This window comes from Parasteatoda tepidariorum, chromosome 6 (genome assembly GCF_982258835.1).
Source record: "Parasteatoda tepidariorum strain Cologne lab strain chromosome 6, Ptep-v5.0, whole genome shotgun sequence".
In the NCBI taxonomy this organism is placed as follows: domain Eukaryota; kingdom Metazoa; phylum Arthropoda; class Arachnida; order Araneae; family Theridiidae; genus Parasteatoda; species Parasteatoda tepidariorum.
The window spans coordinates 21,391,383-21,418,539 of NC_141760.1; the positions used below are offsets into that span (position 1 = coordinate 21,391,383).

The 27,157-nt window shown below is 27.5% G+C and overlaps 2 protein-coding genes across 2 annotated transcripts in view; one reads left to right on the forward strand and one right to left on the reverse strand.

Annotated features, from left to right (window-relative positions):
- The first annotated feature begins 1,363 nt into the window (after positions 1 to 1,363).
- On the forward strand, positions 1,364 to 6,395 carry LOC107436842 (protein inscuteable homolog). The gene is made up of 7 exons (XM_016048657.4): positions 1,364 to 1,522; positions 2,206 to 2,899; positions 3,006 to 3,246; positions 3,351 to 3,579; positions 3,983 to 4,108; positions 4,410 to 4,581; positions 5,440 to 6,395. Exons 1-7 carry the CDS (start codon positions 1,487 to 1,489, stop codon positions 5,598 to 5,600), a joined length of 1,659 nt encoding a protein of 552 aa, XP_015904143.3. The 5' UTR covers positions 1,364 to 1,486; the 3' UTR covers positions 5,601 to 6,395.
- Positions 6,396 to 7,611: 1,216 nt separating this feature from the next.
- Positions 7,612 to 27,157, reverse strand: part of Patr-1 (Protein associated with topo II related - 1) — a 46,477-nt gene continuing 26,931 nt past the window's right edge. The window contains exons 10-17 of the mRNA XM_043047409.3: positions 27,001 to 27,082; positions 25,995 to 26,054; positions 23,042 to 23,216; positions 18,958 to 19,078; positions 16,915 to 17,294; positions 15,870 to 16,106; positions 12,874 to 12,965; positions 7,612 to 9,992 (exon numbers count right to left, since the gene is read on the reverse strand). Of these exons, the coding sequence (XP_042903343.2) occupies positions 9,791 to 9,992; positions 12,874 to 12,965; positions 15,870 to 16,106; positions 16,915 to 17,294; positions 18,958 to 19,078; positions 23,042 to 23,216; positions 25,995 to 26,054; positions 27,001 to 27,082 (1,349 nt within the window). The 3' untranslated portion in view covers positions 7,612 to 9,790. The remainder of the gene's footprint in view (positions 9,993 to 12,873; positions 12,966 to 15,869; positions 16,107 to 16,914; positions 17,295 to 18,957; positions 19,079 to 23,041; positions 23,217 to 25,994; positions 26,055 to 27,000; positions 27,083 to 27,157) is intronic.

The window sequence follows — 27,157 nt, forward strand, 5'->3', positions numbered from 1 at the left end:
ACTAGTGTAAAATTATTTTGTGGGAAATCATAATTTTTTTTAAATAGAATAACTTTTGCATAAATTTACATAAATATAAAATGTGAATATATTATGTTTCATTGTTTTTTTTCCACCACCTATTCCGTTAACACATGACTTTATTAAACTCTCCATTTTGGGGCTTTTGAATAGACAAGTTAACTTCGAGCATGCATAGATTTCAGCACTCCACTTTATGAGCATATTATTACTTCTTTAACTTTACTATTATTGCTTTTATTTTTAGCGATTTGAGATTGTTGAGATAGATTGCTTAAAAACTACTAACTGCAGTTTAACTTTACTATTTCTAGCTTTACTATTACTTAATTATTTCTAATAGCAGTTTAACTTAACTATTTTTTTCTTCTTATTGTTTAGTTAACAGTCTTTAACTTTATTATTACTTTACTTTTTGCTTTTTATTTTCACCGGCAGATAATAAAGAGATGGATTGCTTAAAAACCACCAACTGCAGTTTATTGCAAATGTAAATCTATAATAATTTTTCGAGACAGATTTTGCAAATAGTATAAAATTTTCAAAGCAGTTTTTCAATAAGAACTTTAATTTTAAATAAATTAATATTCCATTGTAACTGTTTAAATAATTAATCTTAGAGAATACATAGATGACTAGGAGACTCAGCTTTCAGTTCGCTTGCTTCGCAATCAAGTTTGTTTTTATACACAGACACAGATTGTTACATGAAAACTAAAATTCATTTGATTTAACGGTTAAATCTGAAATCCAAACTTGAAACAACTCAGTTTCACGTCCCTTTCCCAAATTAATCAGAAAAATTTTTTTGGAAGCGCCCTAAAATAACCCAGAAAATATAAACAAACAAAAAATTTATCAATTTCCAAAAAGAACATAATTCCAATTCACTCCGCAATCCATAAATTCAAGATAAAAATATCCCGAGACGGAAAAATCCAAACCTTTTTTCTTATCTTTCATAAGTTCATCAAATCATTTTTTTCGAAAAAAACTTAAGACAGTAAGGAAAGAGAGTAAAAAGTAAAAAAAAAGAACACCATTCATAGTTTCCCCCTTTAATTTTTTACACAAATTGAAAGACGCAAAACGTGCTGCATGCCGAAAGATGCACCCAAGAAAACATCTGCCTTCATCAGTCCCGAGGAGCGGAAATTCATCCTCATCCTCTTTCTACAGACACGATGCTGGTTTTCTTCCCCCTCCCCTTAATCTTCACAACCTATTCATGATAGCAGCAGGCCACGCGCCGTATGTTTGCAATCATTCAGGCAGGACGCGTGGCCTGGTAGGCAGATGGCACGCGCCACATGTCACTTCTGAATAGAAAGAGGCAGGGCCTTACGCGTGGCCCTCTCTTATAAATACGGGATGAAGATCCGAGAGCAGCATAACAATTTATTCTCAGTTCGATCAAGTTCTCTCTCTCTCTCTCTTATTTGGATTACACATTGTGCCTATTGCTATGGGACAGCACGGTAGTTGCATACAAGGACAACCTGTAAGTAATTATTCGAATTTGTTTATATTTACTAAAGATTAAGCTTTTATATGTGACGTTTTAAAATTTATATTAATATTTAGACTGAGTATAAGCATTGAACTGATTTAACTTATTTCAAACTAGTTTAGAGTATATTTTGAAATTTATTATTCAAATTGTTTTTTAGGAGAGATTGTTGATAATCATTTGAAAATCAAAGAGAATGAGTTATAAGCATTGATTGAATTTATTTTAACTAATTAAATTTAAATACTAAACATAGTTTGTTTTTAAAGAAAAATGCATTACATTAATAAAATAAAATGAGTTATATTACATAAGAAAATCAAAACAAGATATATGTTAACAATAATTAAATTGAAACCATAACTCTAGCCTTGCTTGTATTTTCTCCCACTTTTTAGTTGCAAGTAAAAATTTATTTTCCGTTTTGCAACATAAATTTTTAATTAAAGCTGAAGCATCTAATATTTCTATAATGTGTGTTCACACATTTTATAATTTCAAATTATATGAAAATATTTTACTTTTAGAAAGAAAGTCTTTTTAGGTTTTTAATTATTATAATTACTTCTTTTATAACTCTAAGGAATCAAAATATTGTTCTTAATTAAATTATATCTTAAAATAAAAATTATACCTTCACAAATTTAAAATTTTTTTCTTCTTCTACTTTTAAGGATTGGGTTGGACCTTATCAAAAAGCCTCTACCAAAAAAGATGAAATTGAACTTTATGACCACATCAGAAAGCTCACTACTGGTACCACCAGTGCTAAAGATTTACAAGAATTTGAACATTTTCTTAAAACCAAGATCAATCCAACATGTCCGCAACACGGATCCAAAGCATCCTCTCACAGCAGTTCTAAGCAATCATCATCATCCAGAAGTTCCACTCTCTCAAACCACAGTAAACTAGAAGAACTTTTCCATAAAGAAAGTGTTTGCAAAGATATTAACTTTAACCAAAGCCAAGTAGACACAAAGCCGACCAGCATCAAACCTATGATTGTTCCAAAGAGTACCTGTGTAGTCCATGGCAAAGCAAAAGCAGAAGTTAAACCACAAAGGACACCATGCAAAGTTCACGGTCACCAAAATGTTGGACAATTAAACCTGAAAGTAGTTGATAAAGATGTAAAACCTTTTACCTCAGAAGTACCACAATTACCTCCTTCTTATAAATTCCCGCCACAAGTGAATATTTTACCTCAGGAAGATGACTTCAAGCCTAATTATCAAGAATTTTCTGATGAAGACTCAGCAGTTAGTACCTTTTCTTGCCCTGATTTCATTACTAACCTGATGCTATCATCTGATGAATTACAAAAAGTTGATATCCTAGCATCTGTTGGAGTTCAGTCAGCCAAAGGTAAATATAATTTTTATTTTGCTAATTTTTTCCTACAAAATATTTATGATGTTAAAATGTTCTATTTTTGATAAAAACTAACAGAATTTTATTAAATCTTTTTCAGAAACAATCCAGACGTTAGAAGACAGAGCTGAAAGCATAGTCGAGACCTTCGGAGTAGTTCTGAAACATCTAGAGCATGGCGATTGGTCAACTTTTTGTATCAGTACCAGCAGACTGTGTGAGGACATTAAAAAAGTGATGAAAGATTACAAGCTTCACTCTGATACCAAGGATCCAGAGTCTATTACAATCAAAAACAGTGTGACAGAGGGTCTTAATCAGCTAACAACACATATCTTGAGGTAATTAATTCCGTTGATTTTTTATAAATCAAAATGAAATATACTTATACATGTTTTTGCACACATTTTTGCCTTTTTATTTAACATCATGTTTCTTTTTACAGTTTGAATCATGTATCATCGTTTGAATCAAAGCACAAAGTACTTTTGCCATCGTTTAAAGTTTTGGGAGAAGTTCTTCATGAAATGATGGAATTCCTCATCACCAAAGAAATTAGAGTCCTCATCGACTGCTTGCAGACTGAAGGAAACAATTCCTCTCTTAGAATGGCAACATGTGCTCTAGCTGAAATGTGTTTATCTGGAGGTCTAATGAGCAAATTAGTAGTTAAGGTAAATAGTATTCAAATATATTATTCAGTACCCAATATTCATAACTAATTTAGCATGCAATTAAATAATTTGTGTTATAAGATTATTATATTTATTTAATAGTAAAAAAAAGAAATTTTACTTCAACCATAATTTAACAACAAAAAAGTTTACCAATTGTAAGATCTTTTATATTAGTTATAATACTAAATACAAATAATTGTGTACAAAAATTTCAATTTTTAATACCATATAAAAATATTTTTTCTAGTTAAATTTTTTTTTAGACAGTTAAAAGATTTTTAAAAAAATTGAATCTTTGAATAAACTAAAACTTTTATAACTGACCTACATTTTAATTATAAGACTTTAAGAGAACAGGTTTAACTTCTTGTTATATTTATGATTTTATTATCTTTTTCAGGCTGGAGCTATTTCCCCACTACTCAATGTGTGTAAGGTTCGCAAATGTCAATATTTACGTCCACTTGCATTACGTACTTTGACTGTCATCTGTTCTTCCCAGAGTTCTCTAGAAGAATTTGAAAAAGTAAGCATTAACTTTGATATGTATAAGCTTTACCAAAGAAAAATAATCTAAAGAAAATATTACTTTAAAATAATTAATACTGAAAAACTCACTAACTGAAAGCATTTTATCATTGCTTTTAATAATATTTAATTCAATCAAAAGATTATTCTTTTAAAATTTACTAATCCAATGTTTCAAATAAATGCTCACTTCAATCAGAAATTAAAATTTTTTTAATGATTTTTTACTTAAAATTATTTTATTAAGATGCATATTGGTTAACAAATGTAATAATTGTAATTTCTTTTTTTTTCTCAAGGAATTGGGAATGAATGTTATAAAGACTCTGTTGTCAGAAGAAAGTGAAGAAAAAGTATTGTGTGAAGCTGTTGGTCTTCTGGCTCAAGTATTAAAACAATGGACTGGAAGCAAATGCTCTTTGGAAAGCAAGATGGGGAAAGATATGGAACCAATAGTTCATAACTTAACTGGTAAGTTTACTTTCTACTGAACAATATGAGCTTTCACCCTTATTATATTCTAAATATGCTTATTTAACTATAATAATGATTTTAATTACATATTTATCAACTTAATAAATACAGATATTTATTAGATTTAAAAAAATTTTTGTCATGTTTAACTTAATAAAATGAATCTAAAATTCAATCATAAAAATATTTAATAGACTTTTATTATAAATAAAATTACTATAAAATGAAATTTGGAAATGACAAAAACATAAATGTTAAGTTTTTTTTTATTAAACTAAATATTTTTTAAAAAAAGGCTAGTAACTGTTAAATAATGTAGTATTAATATTAAATAACAAAAATGGTAACCTAATGTTTACAAATTATTTTAAAACCTAACAGTAAACACTAAGTTTAAAGTGAAGAAGAAAAAAAAATTTAAACCATAGAAAAATAATTGGATTTACAAGACAATCAAAAAGATTTTATAACAGCAGTGAAGAATCTTTAATTAAGAGCTATCATAAATTATTAATACAGAAGTTAGATAAATGTTACAAAATAAATCTTAGAATAACAAAAATATGCATTTTGGTTAAATACCCCTTCAATATTTTGTAAACTTTCTCATATTGAGATGTATTTTATTTAGGATTTTTGTGAGAGAGCAATTCATGTCTAAGTTTAATTTAATCAAGTATTATATATATAAATACATTTAATCAGAACATTAAAATCAGCCTCGGTTGATTCAATGCATAAACTAACACCAAACAAAAAATTAATGCCAGATAATTTAGAACATTAACCTTATAAGCTTTATGAAAAAATATGATTGTTTTTGTGATTTACTAAATTCGTAATTTTCCTTTTTAGGAACCTGCAAAAAAGCTCTTTCTCCAGAGATGTTTCTGCTTTCAGCCGCCTGCCTAGCTACGCTTTCACCCTTCAGTGCTTTTGCCAGAGAATGGTTACAACTTCATGCTCATGAAATGCGATTACTAGCGAGCAACAGCAAACAAGAGAGCTATGTTTAAAAGGGTTTGGAATCCTGACATCAGTAGTCATTCATGTCTTTCAAGTGTAATTACTAGTCAATATCAAAATCATTAAACACTCATGATTTTTGGAACCTCTTCATCTGTACATTTATGCATCAAAAAGCTATTTAGCAATTTCAAGCAGGGAATTATGGATCTATCACTGTGCATCTGTATATAAACACATAAAAAAAAACTTTTTATCATATGCAGAGCATTGCTTTGAACTATTCCGTCCCACCTTTATATCTTCCTATTTGTTGGAAATTATCTGTGCTTCATCGATTTTATGCAGCAAATTACAAACTTATTATTTTTCCCACTTTAATAAATGAATTTGTTAAAAAAATTGAATGTTATTGCATTTAAAAATAATGCACATGTATTCAAGCAATGTCTAAAATTTTGATACGCAAAATTTTAAAAACTTTGGATGAGTCATTACGATAGTCTTTTATAAACTGTTGAATTTTGCAAATATGATCTGCAATATAAATTGAATATGCTTGTGCTTTCAGATTTTACTAGTCTATTCTGTGTTTGTTGACAATGCATGTATTTTTACAAATTGATTTTGCAACATTTATTTTATTTTGAAATGTATTTTATAAATTATATTAGCTTTTTCTTTCTAAAAATTGAACATTCAGCTAGCCTGACCAAAGTTTAATTGCTACTGCAAATATTATATCACTGTAATGTGTGTATAGCACAACAGTTTAAAGCTGTACATAAAATTGTTATATTTTTATATATTTTATACTAATACAATAAAATATTTTTATTATTCAATTATTTTTCTAATATCTTATTTACAAGAAATACAACTTATATTCTCAAAATAAAATTTTCAAAACTAACTATTTTGGAAGCAAATAAAATTTGTATTAATTTAAATTTAAAACGTTCTCATAATCTTACTAGCTTATTATATGGAACATGAATTTACTATTGTATAGTAGTACATACTTAAGTGATTTTTGACAACAATTTAAAAAGAAGAACAAAGCATAAAAAGCAAGTAAGTGAATTAAAATATTATTGGAAACTTATGAATTCAAAATAAAATTAATCAAATAAAATGGAATGAGCATGTAGTTTATAGAACAAAATATTTTGTAAAAATAAATTAAAAAGTTTGTCATACAAGCAAGAGAAATTGTGGAAATCTAACAAAATAATTCTATATATTATAATATAATATATATATTATAATATAATATATATTATAAAATAATATATATTTTAATATATATTATATTATAATAATTATATTATAAATTCTACTATAATTCTATATATTAAAATAATCAAAATTTAAGAGATTATTAAAGAAAATTTTTTTCCATATTTAAAAATGCAGATAAGTTATGGATACACTTTATTTTATTAAAGTTAATATCTATAAATATTTACTAAACAATATGAAATAAACACAATGAAGAAGAGGGGGGAATCAGTTATTTAGAAAACACAGAGCATTTAAATTCGAATTTAAGAGTTTTCTACAAGTGGGAATCCAATTTTTTTTAAAAGTAGGGCGTCAATTAGCCTGATCAGTTGGGACCAAAACTGTTCCGGATAATTAGAAAACTTTAAAAAACGCTAACATAATGTTTTTAACAAACTAAGTAACTTCCCTTTACACTTTTTTCAGGCTTAGGATTGGCAATCATAGTAATGCCTACATAACAAATAGCATGTGTAAAAGTTTTAATCTTTTAAAATTTTATTAGAAAGCACTTACAACCCAACTTAAAACTAGGCAGAAAGAACGTTTTTTTCAAAGTCACCAAGGGACAAAAGAAACCATTTTTCAACCTCTTTCAGATCTTTCAAAAAACGAAAAGCACTTGCACTATATTAATTTTTTTATTGAAGGAGTTGGAAAAACAAATTGGTCCTTGAACAATCTGGAAAACTGCCACTCCATTGATGTTTTGAATTAAATTTTAAATGTTAAAACAATTTTTATAATTAGAGAGAAAAAAATTAAATAAACATCTAATAAAGAGAAATAAAATTTATTTGGTTAAAATAAAACATCTATTTGTGAAACATGTATCAAAAACAATTAACAAAATGAACACACATCTTAGTAACTAAAGATTTCTTTTTATCTACAGGATGCATAAAAAAAACATTTATACCATTCACTTAATAATTTAGCAGGATAAACAATATAACTACATAACAGTGCTCATCTGACTAAATGCCATTAAATTAAAAAAGAAAATAAAACAATTATCACAAAAGAAAATTCCATTTCTCAAAACTTTTGTAACATTTGACAAATTAAATACCAGATTTATATTGCTAATATAGAAATAGAAAATATTCTTTTGTACTTAATACCAATGACTTGGTCTGGAATTCAAAAACAATATCACTTTCATGTTTGAAATCTATTTACTTTCTTGATATCATGTTTTTTGTAACTGACACTGTTACCGCTCTTTATCTGAATTTTTAAAAGAAAAATAACTATATACTAAAATAACTTTTAGACCAAATTTAAAGAAAAATAATAAAAAAAATATATATTTCTATTGATGCAACTACTTGTCGCTTAATAATAGAAATTACTATTATTTATTCACCAGTAACTAAAATATACAGGTTTAACACTAATACATGCATCACATTTAAATGTATGTTTTCAATTGAAAAGGATGAGGAAAAAACTAAAAAGAAGCCCTGCTTTAACATAAACCTTACAGGGTAGTGGTCAAAACCCAATGACCAATTAATTCAAAAGCACCCATTAATGCTTAAGGCAACATACTAAGCAACAAAGTACACCTTTGCCATAAAGTTCAAAATCTATTATTCAAGCGATACATTGAAGGAAAAAAAACACTATTAGAAAGAAATGTGAAAATATTGAAGGTATAGAATTGCATTCATCAATCAGCTTAAAAGAGATGCAAGTCTTACAAAAAATGTAAAGTTTTATCTAGAATAATCAAATAATTTTATTTAACATGCACACATAAATTAAAGGTGTAGAATACTGTGGGCCGAAAAAGTCAAAAGTATCTAAAATAATTTTTTAGCGGTAGAGTGAAAAAGTTGCCAACTACCATTATAAAGCATACAGAATCTTTTTATTCCGAATAGATATCTTTTTACCCACGAAGTGAAAGCTAAAAATGCTTAAAATTAAAAAAGTTATAAAAACAAATTTGGTTCATCAGTTTGCAGTAGCGCATACAAGATAACCTGATTAAACAATTTCTTAGAAACATAAATGCAAAATTTCATGAATTATTAATGAATATATTCAATTGATTTAACCACACCAGATTACATATGTTAAACAACTGGAAAAACCTGAAGTGGAAAAGCAGACTTATCAGCTTGTAGTAGTGCATAAAGGCTTACCTTTTCATAAAAATATAAACTTTAGAATTATTAGTGAATATCTTCAACTGCTATTAATATACTTCAAAAACCTGAAGTGGAAAAACAGCGTTAATTTATCAGCTTGCAGCAGTGCATAAAGGCTTACCATTTTGTAAAAATATAAATACTAAATTTTAGAATTATTAGTGAATATTTTCAACGGCCTTACCTACACCAGATTTCTGATATTATATAATCATCCGGATATTAAATTTCGGAAAATTGCATGTAGATTGCTAACAACTTAAGCAGTTTAACATTACTTATTTATTTAAAAATGAGCTTTTAATATCCATGATACAGAGCTGCTGCTGTAGCAGACTATTATTAACTCGTAATTCAAAATTTTTTTACACACATTGTAATTTGGAAATGTTAGCTTTGTATAACAAAAAGACAATTAACAAAATGTGATTTTTTTTTCTTTTTTAATTTTATGCTCAAGTCTAATTTTACAACTTTTGGTCAATTTAGGTCAAAGATAACACCAATTTAGAATTATAAAATTTTGCAATGATGGTAGTTAACAACTTTTCTGCACTACCACAAAAAGCTTTAAGATCCGTCGACAATTTCGACCCACTCTTGTAAACCATTTAATTCTGTATTAAAGAAGAAAAAAAGAGGGAAGGCTATGTTTGGCAATTTACTGCAATTGGAAGTAAAAAGAAACTTGATATTTATGATGAAACACAGAATTTAACATTGCAATTTAAGGATGATTGAAAAACAGTAGACAACACTTTTTCTTCTCTGATGTGATCAATCTATAAAAACTTTTGTCATACAGTTTTGTTTGAGACTCCATTTTGACATTCATTGTTAAGAATTGCCAGTTTTTCTTTGAGCACACTATATTTTTCGTTGTCCACATCAAATCTTTGAATAAGACCTAATAAATTTACACAAGAGATTCCTGGAGGGGATATGCCAGTATTTGGCAGCAGGCAAAGGCAATCGACTAAACTTATAACAATTTTTGACCTGGAAAAAAAACAAGAATTATAATAGAAATATTAATGAGTAACAATTTAAGAACAAAAAAAGAAAAACTAAGGGTGAAAAAGATTATTCATTATTTTAATCAATTCTGCATATTGATACAGCTATTTCGAGTAAATAGGCAGCGGTGCATTAGTATCTAAAAGTTAAATCATCACTATTTGCTGTGTGTGGTGATTTTATTTTTCTGATTTAATATAATTAAAAATAAATGTTTCAAAAAAAAATATTTTAAAATCACAAACCTATATCAGATAATTTCTGAAAAATGTTTTTTCCCCCCCCCTCATTTTAACACTTTTTTTTAATATTAATATATGGTGCGATAAGAGTTTTTTTATTGACATCGGGCTGCATAACTAACTTACAAATATGGTTACGAATTCCGATTTGTAACATAATTTAAAAATTAAATCAGTAACAAAATAATGATTAAATAATATTCCTCTATTCACTTATCTATATTTTCTTGGTAAGTATTTTATTCCAAATTGTCTCGAGATCTAAAAATAACCTATTTTTATTCCATACATAAATCCAATTTCTAAAGTCACTTTTCATTTATTGCTCAAAACTTATTATATTGATGCCTTCAACTGAGAAAAATATCCCAAGATAAATATTTAAAGTCATTTAATTAATTTTGCAAATACAAATAAGAAACATTTAAGCATGGTTTAAGAGAAATGCTGAACTGTTTGCTCTTTGGTTAAAAGTTTTTAGCACTTTGAAGTTCATATATGTCCTTCTGAAAGAATTATTTCAGGCATTCTGTAAGAAACCTCTCTAGCACTAATATCTTTCTGCAAGACATTTTTAATTATAAATATGCATGTTCAGGGGTAATTGTAAGCCCAACTCAAAAATCCTGAAAATTTCTTGAGTAAAATAATTATTTCAAAAAATTAATGTCTTTATAAATTTAAATCAATGATATTTTCAAAACATGAAATTCTAAATGAATTATATGCACAGCATAATTTAAATGAATAATTATGTGTAAGTTTACGTTTATCTCTAATCACATTTATTATTCTACCAAAAAAATATTTACAAATGAGAGATGCCAAGTATAAATTCTAGTTCTAATATTTTTAAATAAAATATATAAGAATTTTTATACATAAATGTGATTGATGATTGATGAACTTCCTCACAAACTTAAGTTTCATGTATAAATCGCATTTAAAGAAAATAAAACAATAATTAAGTTCAGAAATTGGGCCAAAAGTCAGAAGAATCTCATGCCTAGATGTATGCTTTCCTTCATTAAATAAACCTAACTTGAAAAAATTAATTGCGAATGTATGACACTTCCAGAATTTTATTTCTTGGCATTTTAATAGAATGTAACAAATCATGGCGACAAAAAATGAAATTGCTGGGTATGTAATGATTATCGAAAATTTTAGAAGAGTACAGTGTTTTTACTGGAAAGTACTATATGCATAAAAAAGTACCTCTGCCTTCCTAGCAATTAAAAGTGGCAAAATGTCAACATTTCTTCCTTTTCAACTAGAAAGCAGGTTTTTATTTTCAAGTAAAGAAATTAGCTGGTCTTTTCCTGTTCTTAATATTTTAGAGAAAAATCTTCCTAGTGACTAAAATAAATCTGGACAGTGAAAGATATCTCAAGACATTCTCATTCAAGATAATAATTCATTAAATAAAAGTATATGATTAAAAAACCCACAGAGGTTAAGAAATGAAATGTTTTAAATTTGAGACTGAAATGCTTTTCTTATCTGGTCAACTTATTAGCTGCTGACCACTGAAGCGCTAATTAGAAACAGTGTTTCCAGTGATTTTTTTTACAGTACAAATTGCACAAGGATTTATGAAACTAAATAATTTTTAGTTTGATAGATGAAAATTATAGAAAAATTTTTTTTTTCAAAATTATTGTTTTTAAAGTTTAGATAGACCTTTATGAAAGGTCCAATGAAGTAGTTAAGAGCTTTGAAGCTTAGATATTTTTAGAAGGGTCCTTTTTGAAGACTTGGACATGGTCAAGATACCTTAAGGAAGGTGAATTTGTTTTTACAGGGTGCATAGTCAAATCTTTGAATCAAAAATAAGCACTTTTTAAAAACTTTTCAAGCACTTTACAAAAATTTACAAGCACTCAAAAAAATCATATTCAATCAATGATATTATTGAAAAACAAAAACTTTTTATAAACAGTTTTAGCGTTTAAAAAAACCCCAAAAAAGAAACGGACGTAAATCAAAACAATCAGTACTTTCCAACGTCACCGAGTGAATTCAACTTGACCCTGAACTCAGAACAAAAGTACCCTTACATCAAAAAAGTGAAATAAAATAAAAGTGAAGTAAAATAAAATAAACAAGAATAAAATAAAATTAAAAAGAAAAATATTTCATAAGGATCTGATATTTTCTATCCGAATTGGAGCACTCGGGTTTCTGTTTTAAGTGTACGCGCATGCGCAAGTCATAACGTGGGTACGACATAGGACATGAAGTCCGAGTGAATGATTACGTAGCAAACATCCCATTTTTCGTGAAATGCATGGTATCCACCAGATATCACTGAAGAAAAAAAAGTTATTTGTGGAAAAAAGCACTTTTTAAAAACACCAGCTGAAAAAAGCACCTTTAAAAGCTTTTAAAAACGAAATCCCCAAAAAAGCACCTTTAAGTACTTTTTACAAACACTTTGCACCCTGTTTTAGATAGGTCCCTGTCTGCACTAAAATATTTTTGACTTGTTTTTGCTTGGAATTTAATCTTTCTTACTACTCCTTACAATTAAAAAAAAATTGCATAAAAGATATGATGATGATATGATTAAAAGATATGAAATTTTTTTAAAAATAAAGTGATAAATCAAAATTTCTCACCATTTGGTATGAATATCTGTACCAACTGAATTCAGCGAAGAATAAAGCTCTTCTGCTCTCATCAAGATTTTGCATATCACAGATGATCCCAACTATGAGAATAAAAAAATAACTCACATTACTAAAACTCAAACACTTCTTCTTCTTATAAGGGAAATAAGTTTATTGTTGGTATATCTTTTCAAAAGCTAAAAGGTATACTAATATTATGCAGAGAAAAAATTTGATTTTATCTAATTGTCAATGCATCAAAATTGAATACCTTATTACTGACTACTTAATATTTTTGGGTAATAAATAAAAATAATTGTTGCCTTACCGAATTTTATGTAATCAAAAAACTGCAATCCTATACATGTTTTCATAACATATTTAAATCTAGAAACTTTGAACTTATATTGATATGTGATCACGAACTTCTGATGCATTAAATTTAGAAACATTTTATTTAAATGTACATTACAATAAAGGTAAATACAAATCTAAAAAATTAATATGCTATTTGCAGTTTTGAAAAGAAAAATTGATGTTTTTTAAGATTATAACAGTTGACTAACACTTTCATGAATGAAATATAAACCTGCAACAGAAATACAACCTAACCAAGAAGGCCAGCAAATAAATATAAAATTAGTTGCTCTTTTTTTTTCTTTAGTAACAATGATAAATTTGTACAGCCTTTTAAAATGTTTTTTACAGAAATACTTCTTACTAAAACTTATTCAAGACACATAAATAAAAAGACAAAATATTATGATTTGAAACAAAAAGTGACCCTTTCAACAAGGTTAATCAACTTTTATTATCCCTTCTGTTAAAGCATGTATTGCAAAAATATGTAATAAACCAAGAAAAACAACAGTTTGTTTTATTGTATAGTTCATGGAGGAATCATTTCCTCTTAGGTACTTACACAATGTTTGACATTTAAACTAAAGATACACTTGTAACTGGACATATCGGTTTATATCAGGGGTGTCAAACTCGCGGACCGAGGTGAACATTTTTGTGGCCCAGTCAATATATCCGAAGAAAAGTAAAAATAAAATAGAAATGTGAATTAGAAACGAAACTAGCATATAAAATTATAATATACGTTATTTATAAACTATACGGATCATTTTAAATTGTCCGCTGGGAAATTTAAAATTCTAATTGGCTGAAATGGAGTCCGTTTCAAACTAAGCTATCAATTAGACAGTACATAATCAGGTTTATCCTATTATAGCGAGGTAAGTTGGTTATCTTGCTCCAAGGTTCTCAATCAATTCTGGGATTTGAAACAAAAAATACGTAAGTTTTTGCAAACTATAAATCAAGATACAAGCTTGTTCTCCGATCAAATATGGTTGCAAGATTTTATGGTTGATATAACCAAACACTTATCCAATTTAAATTTATTGTTACAAGGCATGGATCAGATCATTACGAAGATGTTTGACATAATTAAAAAAGCATTCAAATGTAAACTATTTCTTTGGGAGAGGCAACAGAAAAATGAAGATTTAACGCACTTCCAAATGTGCAACAAGAACAAATCTAGTTTAGATGATACTGCATCGTATCAAAAATACGCAGAAAAAAATTTCAAATCTTAGAACAGAATTTGAAACAAGGTTTAAAGATTTTAATTCTTTGGAAGACAAATTTCGTTTGTTTTCTTTGATTTTCTCAATAAATATAGACTCAGTACCCAATTATATGCAAATGGAAGTGATTGAAATTCAGTGCAACTCAAATTTGAAGGCAAAATTCATTGAAGTGGGAGTGTCTAAATTTCACGAATATTTACCAGCAAGGTTTGAAAATACTCGCAAATTCACGTATGAAATTATTTTCAAGTTTGGAAGTACTTATCAGTGAGAGCAATTATTTTCTGTTATGAATGGAAATAAATCTCCTGTCCGAAACCGTATTCATAACGCTCACATTAGGTCAATTTTGAAAGTTGTCTCAGCCAATAAAATTTCTCCCGAAATAAAAAAGATAATAGTAGAGAAGAGATGTCAAGTATCAGGATGTAAACAATAATTTAACTTTACATATGTTTATTACAATTCAAAATAAAAATATTTGTTTCTATGAACATTGATTTTTTTTTCTTTTCTTTTTGCGGCCTACCTGTTTAGCATTGTTTATTTGGCCCAAGTTAGCTTTTGAGTTTGACACCCCTGGTTTATATGTATGAACAAATTAAAATAAATAAATAAATAAAACAAATTTTGATTAAAAAAATTTAAAAAGTATTTTGAGAAAAAAGGAACATTTTGTTCATTTATTTATTGTAAGTTTTGTACCATTATTATTAAAAATTAAGGATTCATAGAAAATGCCAATAATGGAAAATATGTGACAATTGTGGCAGTCGGTGTAAATTGAAATAGATGGTGAAAACAGGATAAAACTTTTATTTTGTTGCAGACCTCGAGGTGCAAAACAAAAATAATATTGTTAACTAAGTGACATTTCAAGTAAATTAATAAATTTTGCATAAGATAAACAAGGCAGGCCATGGTGGGGGGATAAATCCCACTGGACTTGCTTAATCAATGTAAAAATCAAAAATATTTAATCAACCCTGCATAGTGCAGGAAATCCATCATAGGCCACTGCCAAAAGAAAAACAACATCATACTATTTCAGGTTAATATTTAAATAATTTGGTTGAAGATTTAAGACCAAAAATTTATGAAAAATTGATGTTTAATGTGGTTAAAGAAAGGTTAAAAATAAATTTTTATGCTCAGTTGTATGTAAAAAAAAATTTGTTAGAGATTTATATTTAAAAAAAAAAAAGTTAGCTGTTATTTTATTAAGGATAGAAATATTTGCATTTGCTCTTTATAAAATTGAATCAAAATTAATTCACTGATTTATTTATGTAAAGAGGAATTAGAAAGAATTAAATTTATAAAATAACTTCGAAAGGTAGGAAATATGTAACGTCTAAAATGGCTACATAATGCCCTAAATCAGTGATATAAAAATCTACTTACTTTGTATTTTAAAATAGTGGCTAAGCTGCTTTTGTCTATTTTTGTAATGTGCTCTTCTGAAAACAATTCTTTATCTAATGCTTCCATTAATTTAACCATGTAAGAGAGATTATCAAGTTTTGTGATTAAGTCCAAAATCACGTCCATATTTTGAATCAAGATGTGGTCATTTTGGTCTTTTTTAAGAACTAGAGGTAAGCAATGGAACAATTTGAGAAGACAGTGCAGTTGTTGCTCCTATAAGCAAAAAAAAAAAAAAAATAATAATCAAGAAGTAAAAAGAAAAAAAGAATTTCAACTGTTAAAAATGAAGATAATTTACTTTTTATGTTTATTTTGTTATATTATGTTTTCGGAATTGCAATGGCATGAAACGATGCCACAACTTACATTTTTACACAATTTAAATTTTTCAAAACTTTTAAATTTTCTTCATCTTAAGCAATTTTAACATTGAAACCAAGCCAGTAAACTATACACAAAAATAAATCTGAACTTATTCAGTTTAAATATATTTTGCGCCCATCTAGTAATTTTAGGTTCTTAGACTAGATTCATTTGGATATTTTTTTAACATAATTTTACTTGAAAATGTAAAAAACTGCTTTTTTTTCATTCACTCATGGATTAATTGCAAAATTAAGTTTCAATGGTATATTCTTATACAAAATTTGTTTCACTTTATTGCATGAAACAAATTATACCAATTATTTCAATATCGTTTATATCTACGTCAATTATCCTTATATCGTTCATACTTATATTGATCATAGTTTCTGTTGTATAAAAAACTTTGTATTTTTATTACAAAGGAGTCAACAGTTAATTGAGGAACACTGGAATTATCAGATAAGAAAGTTTTTAACATTACAAACAAGAACATTACAAGCGACCCATACATTGTTGTATAACAAAAATTTAACTGATGCGAAAGTATTGTATCAAATGCTTACTTTTAAAAAATTATCACTGGTAATGCAATGATATTCTATATTTTCATTTCATGATATTAATTATGACCCAAAAGGCTGAAATGCATACTTACTGGGTTAAACATTTTAAAAACTCTCATTAATAAAGAGCGTCCTTTCCTTACAGTCATAATATGGTGAAAGTTATCATCACAGCCATCATTACACAAGCTATTATAAATATTTTGAGTTAACTTGTCAATATTCAATCTGTGAGGTCCACTGTCAGAAGCGGGTTTTGCAAGAATTCTCCTCTCTTCATCTTCAATTTCTAATAAGTTTGTGTACATCTTCTCAATATCAATCAGGAGACGCCTGTATTTTAAGAGACTTTGATTTGTGACCACCCTGCCTTCTTCATCTTCTAAATTTCTAGTGACCGTAATATCTAACACTTTTCTAGGAAAATTTACACTAACTGCTTGAAGCTTTCCCAATGAACCTTCAAACTGAGCTGAAAATATAAGAAATAGATATTCAAATTTAGGGAACCAATTTTGAAAGGAAGAATATGTACAGGCAAGTGCGACAAATAATTATTTCGTAAAGGTTAATAAAGTGCATATCCTATGCCTACTTTCTCTTTGTGAGTTTAGGATAAAATATTTATACTGCTTTAATGATCAAACTTTAAAGGAAGGTTGAAATGAACAGCAAAAGAAAAACTTTCATATAAGACGCATTAAACAAAGAATATTAGTGTAAGTGTTTAAAAAAAACACTTGAAGATAAATAATGCATATTCTGATCTTCTTTTACCATAAAAATCTATTATTTCCAAAAATCTAATTTTAACACTTGCAAAAGTACATGCGATAAAATTTCTAACACAATAAAAAACATGAAAAACAAAATTAATAGAAAGGTCTCACACAGCTTTAACTAGTCCCTGAACAGAACTATTAATTTTGAAATATTTTCTCACTGAGATCTTAAATTTATAATAAATAACAAAGCTTTGTGTTAACTTAATAATTCTAAATCAGATACTGTAACATTAAAAGGAAATATTGGCTAATTCTCAAAAGCACTAATACTAAGAGAATACAGGTGAACCAAACACTATAGCCACAAATTCCAAAGAGATTTTGATATCAAACCTAAAATATAGTTTAGTGACTGTGTAAATATTTTTAAATTATTTGTATTTTATGCCCTCTAACATAATTGTTTATCGAGTAATGTCCTCTTCATCAACAGCCCTGCTTAATAACTCTCTAACTCTTATGATTATTAATATGTTGGAAGGAAAATCTTTTTTCTAGGTATGTTTGGTAAGTAGCTCTAACCATAAAGGTCAAATGACAACACTCATTTTGGTACATACATTTCACAATAAATCACTAAAAGAGCAAAAAACTCTCAGTAATTACATGGGTTTTTTCAAAATATTATGAACAGCAGTTGAAAGCTGAGATGATATATTCATCACTCATGTTACAGTAATACTCTCATAATACAATAAAACCACCATCAATCGTTTCTCAAAGAGATCATTCATTATGAACAATAGATACAGAAAAACGATGCATGTATGACAACATAAAATATCAAACAATGACTTGAAAATCTATTAAAGTTAATAAAGACATTAAAAAAATAATTATTATGATAACTTATGATAAATAATTAAATTAAGATAATAAAAAATTTAGTTTGAACACCCTTTATTCATCTGAATGCAAATTGGTTAGAGTCTGTGCAAATTTTTCGTGTTAACAAATTTATAATGTGAGAAAAGAAAAAATATGAGTTTCTTGTGATCTCGCACTGTAGTGAAAACACTACATCATTAGCATGAGCAGTTACTGTTTTTGTTCTCAAAACAAAATAACTGTTGGTAAAATTTCTGAATTTTAAGAATTAATATTATTAATATCATAACAATATCATTTCTGACAGGACCCATAAAACAAGAGGATACAGGCAAGAAAACAAAAGATGCGGAAACAATGAATCGAGGTTTATAGAACAGCTTGTGTTACATTTTTATTAATTTTTGATAAAAATATAATACACTATCTTTATCAAATTTTTAAAATCCTCATTTTGCTTAATAAAATAAAATAGGTAATGTAGAACTTCAAGAAAAAATCTACTCAAGAGACGATACTTACTAGGGACATATGTCCTATTTTCATGCTTAGAAGTCTGAGGAAGAATAAGTTCAGGTGCATCTCCAGCCCCTTTATTTGCACTTTCTGAATATTTCTTTTGACAACGCCTAGCTACTTGTGTCTACAAAAAGAAAAGGCATACAATTTTTACTTAAAGTTATTATAATCAAGTGTCATATGCGACATTTTCATACCAATTCTGGAGATGTAATATCATCTTCATTAAAAGATATCACATCAAGGGTCAAAAATTTGATCTAAAAACCCAAGATAGCAAGATAATTTACATTTAAAGGCTTATAATATATTTCAACTTTACCTAAAATTTTGGGTAAGGATACATGGTTCAATTAGCTCTGTTACTACATTTCTATGGGACACAATGCTTCACGATGTCACGTCTACACAACGTCAAAACACACTACATATTTGCATGAAAATTTGAGGTAAAGGAAGACAAATGGTTTATAGCTAACGCCATTATGTCACAGAAAACAAGGGTTGTTATTATTTACTTGGGTGATTTCTGTGACTAAAACAAAATCTTTCTTTAAGAAATGAATCTAAGTTTAAACACAATACGTAAATATCAGAATTTACATTTAAAGCATATTATTAAATAATATTAAGTATAAATATACTATATGTGCAGTAGTTATATTAAATTATATATAATATATTATTCAATATAATTAAGTAAATTATTAAATTTCTAAAACAAAAATTCATTTTAATGATTTATTTTCGATGAATCATAATACACCACAATCAATACATTTTAAGTAAAATAAAAACATAAATAAGTAATTAAACAAATGGAAACATACATTATAAGATGTTATCCAATGTTCTAGCTAAGTGTCCCCGTCCCACCCCTGCCTGCCCATTCATCCCTATAAATACGCCCTTTTTCAAAAATAAACACCATCTCATAACACTGCATTTTCATTCATATTCCATTAAAAAAAATTATTCACTGTTTACATAATAATTACACATTGGTAAAATCATATGTGTTTAATTCTGATTGCTATTACAAATATTTACTTTATTATAACTATTCTCAATTGGTTAAATTTTAATAATTTTCTCTCTTTTAAGGGAGGGGGGAAGGTATATTAATAAAAATTTTAAGTGATTTTAAAATCAAAATTATTGTTTAACAGGGTTCATGCTCTACTATAAAAATAAAATTCAAGTACTTTTCAAGGACTTTTTAAGACTTATTATAAAATTCTCAAGGACTTAAATTTTAGTTAAAGATAGACTAAAATTTAACATTTTAAACTAAAATGTTTTGAAGATAAATGTTAGTCGATAATAGCAGTACTGAAAAATAAGACTTCCATTGCTCTCTCTTGATTTCGGAAAGTGATCTAAGTACATATATAAAAAAAAAAAAAAAAACAAGGGTGATTGGCATCAAGTCGAGAATAAAATTCATGATGCATAAAAACGTCAGGTTTGAATTTCGCATTAAGGCTTATTTTAAGCTAGGTATAAAAAGTCTGAATAAGCAAAGATTCGGGCAGAAGACGGGGTAGGGGGGAATGTTCTATATAATACTGTGATATCTATTAGATATTTAAAAACAACTCTGACGAGAGACTTTTATTTAATATTTAAAGTGGTAGAAGCATTTAGACAGTGAAATTTAAATTGTTCTTAAATATAATTTTGAAATTTCGACCACTTTTCTATTTAAGAAAATTAATCAATTATTGGATGTTGCGGCTTGATTATCATTTTAAATTTATTACCAGTCAACCATTTTAAATTGAAACAGTTGCCAACTTTCACCTCAATACCTTCTGATAGATTCTTAGTAACAATTTTGGTCACTGACTTTTTTGATTAACCACTCATACTTGAATTAACTTTTTTTCAGTAGCATCGATCATACGCACTTGACATGGTCACGTGAATATGAATTGCAACGAGTAGTTTTCAAATCAAGTATGAATACGAAAATCGATGTTTGATATCGCAAAATGCGTGAATACGAATAGCGACATTGGATTTTAAACTCGCGGAAAAACTAATTGCGCTAAAAAAACGCTTAAGTACAAATCGCAATATTAGATTTTTAAATTGCTTTAATGGGAATTGCGAGTACGATTTTTGAATCACGCGAAAACGAATTGCAACACTAGGCATTAAAGAGGACAAAAATAAAAAAAAGCTGAACTTTTACAGCGCAGGTCACTAGGAGGAGGGGGGGGGGAGTGCTCTATATGATACTGAGATTTATAAAAGCAACTTTCAACCATGCTGGGAGATTTTTATTCAATATTTAAAGTGGCAGAAGCATTTAGACAGTTAACTTTAAATTTTTCTTAAATATAATTTTAAAATTTTGACCACTAATATATTAAAAAAAATTAAGCAATTATAGGAAGGCGCGACTATTAAATTACTTACTAATGAAAAATAGATCACATCTTTACAGTAACTAATTCAAGAGAAAGCTTACTTCTACTTCTTTCAAGAATCGCGATATTGGGTTTTAAAATCGCGTGAATATGAATCACGATATTGGATTTTAAAATCGCGTGAATATGAATCGCGTTTTTGGATTTATAAAATCCCGTGATTACGAATCACGCTGTTGTATTTTAAAGACACGAAAATACAAATTGCGATATTGAATTTTTAAATCGCGTAAATAAGAATCACGATGCATAATTTTTAGATCACGTGAATACGAAAAATGATATCTGATATTACAACTGCGTTATAATGAATCGCAAAGTTGGATTTAAAAATGCGTGAATACGAATCGCGACGTTGAATTTTAAACTCACGAGAATACAAATCGCGATATTGGGTTAGAAAAAAGCTTAAGTACAAATCGCGATATTGGATTTTGAAATTGAGTGAATAGGAATTGCTAGTACGATTTTTAAATCGCGTAAAAAAATGTGCAACACGGAAGTTTTAAATCGCGTAAAAAAATGTGCAACACGTAAGTTTTAAATCAGTAGCAAATTCCGGTGCACTTCCTAATATTTAATATTCCAAAAATCAGCCAAAAAAAAAAAAAAAAAAAAAAAAAAAAATCAAATATCGGCGCTCGTAACGAAACGCTTAGACTCCTTTCCACTTTGTAGCATAAGTCGCGGTAATCCGACTATCGTTCGGGCGGCTTGGGTTTCTCCAATAGGACTTCCCAAAAATTTTAGTTTTTGGAACATGGTCGGAAATTTTCAAAATTGAGGAAAAAAAGCGGATTTCCGCTTTTTCGTGGAAGTTTTTCATCCCTGCAACACATAATTTTTAAATAAGTCTAATACGAAGATCGATGATTGATATTAAAATCGCCTGAATAAGAATCGAGATTTTGTCAGAATCTGGCGCAGTTCCCAATATTTAAAATTCCTAAAATCAGCCAAACGTACATAAAATCCTAAAATCAAACAGTACGTGTCATCATCTGAAAGACGGGGAAGTCATTCTCTCACACTTACGCGCGTTAAAAAGTTAAACATAGAAATACTGGAAATAGGGCTGTTTTCCTGAGTTTTCGATAATTTTCAAGGTCATTTCGAAATTTTCAAGGATTTAATATCATTTTCAAGTACTTCTAGGGGCCCTTGAAAATCAAAATGAAATTCAAGTACTTTTCAAGGCTTTTTCAAGGCCACGGGAACCCTGTTTAAATAAATACCTTTTTTTTAAAAAAAAAATAAAACCTGTAAATTTTTATTTTCTTATAATTTTTAGTTTAAATTATAGAAAAAGGCTTTCAAGTTGTTTATCAATTAATCATTTTTTTATTTACCTCAATTATTTTTTATAAACTACAAATATTTCTCTCATTGAGAATTACTCTCTGAAAAATACACACAAAATAACATAAGAGGGTAATTTAAAAATTGTTGAGAAAAAAATTCAGCCATTACATAATGTTACATGTTTTGATAAATTTTTAGGAAGTTATGTGTCCTTTTCTAAGAAGCACCCTGCCTTTTTTTATTTCTAAAACAGGTGCATTTTTAGGTCAGGGAGCTGTCTGTGTTACCTAAAATAAGATTACTTCATGCATACATTTGGTTGATGTTTATTCAGTAAAAGTAGTACTTACAGTAAAATAATAGTCTTCTACATAAGGATTTTCAGTTTTGAGAAGCAACAGTTGTATTTTGGTTATCCACTCCTTCTCACGTTGAGTCATCAGTCCAGCATATTCATCTTCATGAGGAGAATTTTGCATATCTTCATAATATTTATTATGATTAATAACAGGAAACTGAAAATGTCTGAAAAAAGAGAATTTTTAAAATCATTTACATAAATTTCACTTTATAATTACTGTTGACCTTACAATACAACTATCACTACTATGTATTATTGGCTATTAGGAATTTATTTAGTGTTGGCAAGCATAAAATAATAACAATGGAAAAATTGCTCTCGATGCTCGAAATAGTTTTAAAAAATTTATTATTTTTACTTTTAAAGTCAAAGTAATACAAATAAAATATGTTTCTTTTAGAAATGTAGAATTAATGTTATATTTTAATGAACAAATTAAGCCAGTTACTTAATGTTATTACTGGAGTACATCATGGAATAGCAAAGGTTGAATACAGATATGCAAAATAGTTGTGTTCCTAATTAAAACAAAAATTTAAAACACTTGTTACAATCAGTATAATGCATAATCTGTATATTAAATTTGCATTGTTTTACACAATAGCTTTTTACTATTTCCTAGTTGATTACAGGATTTCTCATTGAAAAATGCTTTGCTACACACAAACCAGAATTTAACTATTACCTTCATCTGCACTTTCCAGAATTTATCTTTAAAATATAATTAATGAACTTAAAAAAATTCTATTTAATTAATTTCTTAACTAAAAACATGATACAGTAAGAATTTAAACTTTTGGTTTATTTTAGGTTAGGTTGTATAACTACCATAACTGGCGCTGTTATTTTTAAAAAAATATTTCCTCAAGAAGTTGGAGGAACAGCTTAGAACTGGGTATTGCCGATAAGTCCCGCAATAAAGCTGTTGCAGAATTCAGAGTTGAGGTGGGCCATGATTGCCTGGCGAACCACCTCTGCCGCATCGGCATTCTCGCTGATCCAAATTGTCCGTTATGCTCGAATAATAAACTTATGGACAGAAACCATCTATTGAGATGCTCGGTTCTGCATGGGGACTCTGAGGTGGGGTGCTACTGGAGTGCCCAACATCTGTTAATGAGATAGTGACTTTTTTCTCTTACTTGTTGTTCACCTTTTTGTTCACTATTTTTGTAAGAGTTTGTCATTTTCTTTCGCCATTAGAAATTTAAAAAAGAGTTTTTTTTTTTAAATCTTTTATGTTGCAAATAAATACACACCATACACATTAAGTTTGCATTAGTAATTTTTAATGAATTTATGAATTTCAATCACTTTCATGTAATTAATCTTATATTAAGAACAAGATACGGTAAACATTTAAACTTTTGGTTGATTTCAGGTTACTATCACAATTATCTCTATTGTATAAAAGAAAAAAAATACTTATTTTATAGTTCACATTAATTCTGCACTATTAATATTTCAGCACAGAAAATATTTGATCTCTTACTAAACTATATCCAACATAAATAAAATTTTAAATAATAATAAAGCTTATTCGCTAATGGATTATACATTTCAAAATTTACTTAAACAAGTAATGCTATCTATATTGTTTTATTTATCAAAATAGCAAAAGCTATTACACATTACTATATAAAATCTATAATTTATTCATTATGAAGAAAAAAACTTTTTAAGTAGCAAATTAAAGGCAAAGTTATATTTGTGAGACTAAAATAGTTTAATCTTATACCAAACAATCATTTTATTTCAAGTAACCTTGATAATTAATAATGTCTGATTGTTACTAAATATTTAAAAATAAAAAATCCTTACATTTCTCTTTAGCAAAATTAAATTATAAAATACTTTGAATCTCTTAAAAAGCTGCAAGGAAGTCTAACACAGGTTTCGTAGTGGGTTAACAAAAAAATCAGAACATTTTTTTGAAGCATTAAGGATATATGTACCAGATTACTTTAAAAAAAAAGGTATAATTTGCTCTAGTTAAGTATAATAAAAGCAAATTTAATATCAAATAATAAAAATTGTTTTTAATTTCAGGATTACTTTGATTAAGTTTAAACAGTTTCCACTACAATTTTACCATTGGATATTTGAACAACTTGTCCTAGTTTTGGGATCAATGTATACAGAACATTTTTTATAACACTTTTGCATTAAAAAAGTAACCAATATCAACAAGTTAATATTCCCTCAGACCAAAATTTATTTAAATTTACAATCCAGTTCCAGACTTTCCAATTCAAATAATTTTAAAGTACAATTTCAATAACTATAAAATGAAAACACAGTAAATATGCTACTCAATAATTTCATAAAAAATAGTTTAGGGGATGATCCCTCACCTAACCATTTAAAAATTCTATATGATACGAAAACTATATTGCTGAAGGGAATCTATCATTTTTTAAATCAGATGAAAGAGATGATTTATAATTTTGAAACTACAAAATTTTACCCCACAAGATTGCATTTATTGAAAATAAATAAGCGTATAACCCCTGAATTCATGACCATAAAAATTTTTTACTTCAAAAGTTCTCTTTTTCATAAAATGGTTGGATTTTCAATAAGTTTGAAACACTGAATCTTGGAAGTAATTGTCTAAATCATGCATATAATTAGTGAATGGTCCCCAAGTTCCATTTATCGAGTTATGTGATTTTTACCAGCATTATCCATTAAAATAAAAAGATGCTGAATCAAAAATCCAAATCTTTCTTTTCTTCCTTCAAATCAATTATTTTAAAATGTGCATTCATATTTGCAGGAAATGGAATGTTCTATAGACACAAAAAATCAAGAATAAAAGAATAAAAACTAAAAATATTTCTCATCAGAAAAATCAAGAATATCAGGACAACTACAAACCCTACTAGCAGCAAAGAAAGAAAAAAAAAAATCTAAATATTTATTCAATTAATAATTCTTACTTATTTAACAAAGGATGTGGGATACTTCTGGGTGGAAAATTCATCAGACTGTGGTTTAAACTAAAATTAAAAATATATCAGCATTATTAAGTTTTAAAAAAAGACTATAATCATAATCTGTCAGAAACTAATATAAATAATATTTTAAAAAGCTACAATTATTATTTTAATTAAAGATGAATTAAAAGCAATATGTTATAATATAAAGCTTACTGTAACTAATGTAAATACTGCTTAAAACATAATTGGAGAAATACATAATTATTAATCTTTTAAAAAATATCATTTTTTTTTCTTCTTTTCCTGTAATTTAACAATGCAACTACATTTGATTAAAAATTATTGTAGCACCTTAAAAATAAACTAACTATTAATTATTCTTATTCATTTAACAAAAGAAATACAAAAAAAAAATTTTTGCTTCACATAAAACTTTTTTTTCACATTCAATATATACGAAGAATTTAAAACAAAATGCTAAACACAAAATTAAAGAGAAACTTTCCAAAATGATATATATCAGAAGAATTTTTACATAAATTTATTTTAGCTTTGCAAACATTTGTGTGGCATAGTTACATAATTAAAAAATATAATTTTTCAGGTGATATTCTTCTGAGAAAATTTTCCCATAAATAAATTTTGCAGTAAACAAAGTGTTCAAAATATTTGTGATACAGGTTCTTAACAAACTCCCTTAGTAAAGCATTATTCAGTCTGCCTTAACAGGCATAAATCAACAGTAACAGGAGAACGAAAATATTGAATCTACAAACATGGTTTGCCTAGATAAAAAGTAATGTAGAGAAATTTTTTTATAACTGCAGCTCAATGTAAATCATAAGAACTGTGTTTGTTAATTTACGATACCTATGTTACAAACATGAATTGGGGAAAAAAAGAAAAATTGAATAAATATCACTTTTAAACAGGTAAAAAGGCATTTTTTTAAAGCATACCATTTTTATGTCACTAATTTTATTAAAATGAGTTAAATCCAACTTACTTAATATTTGAAGGTGAAAAACCGGGAGGAAGATTTGGCATTGGCGGGCCTCTTAGAGGCATTCGATTGTGCATCAAGCTACCTGTAATATTATTTAAAAAAATCAATGAAACTTATTAACTATATTAGGGGTGCACAACCTTTTTGAGTGAAGGGC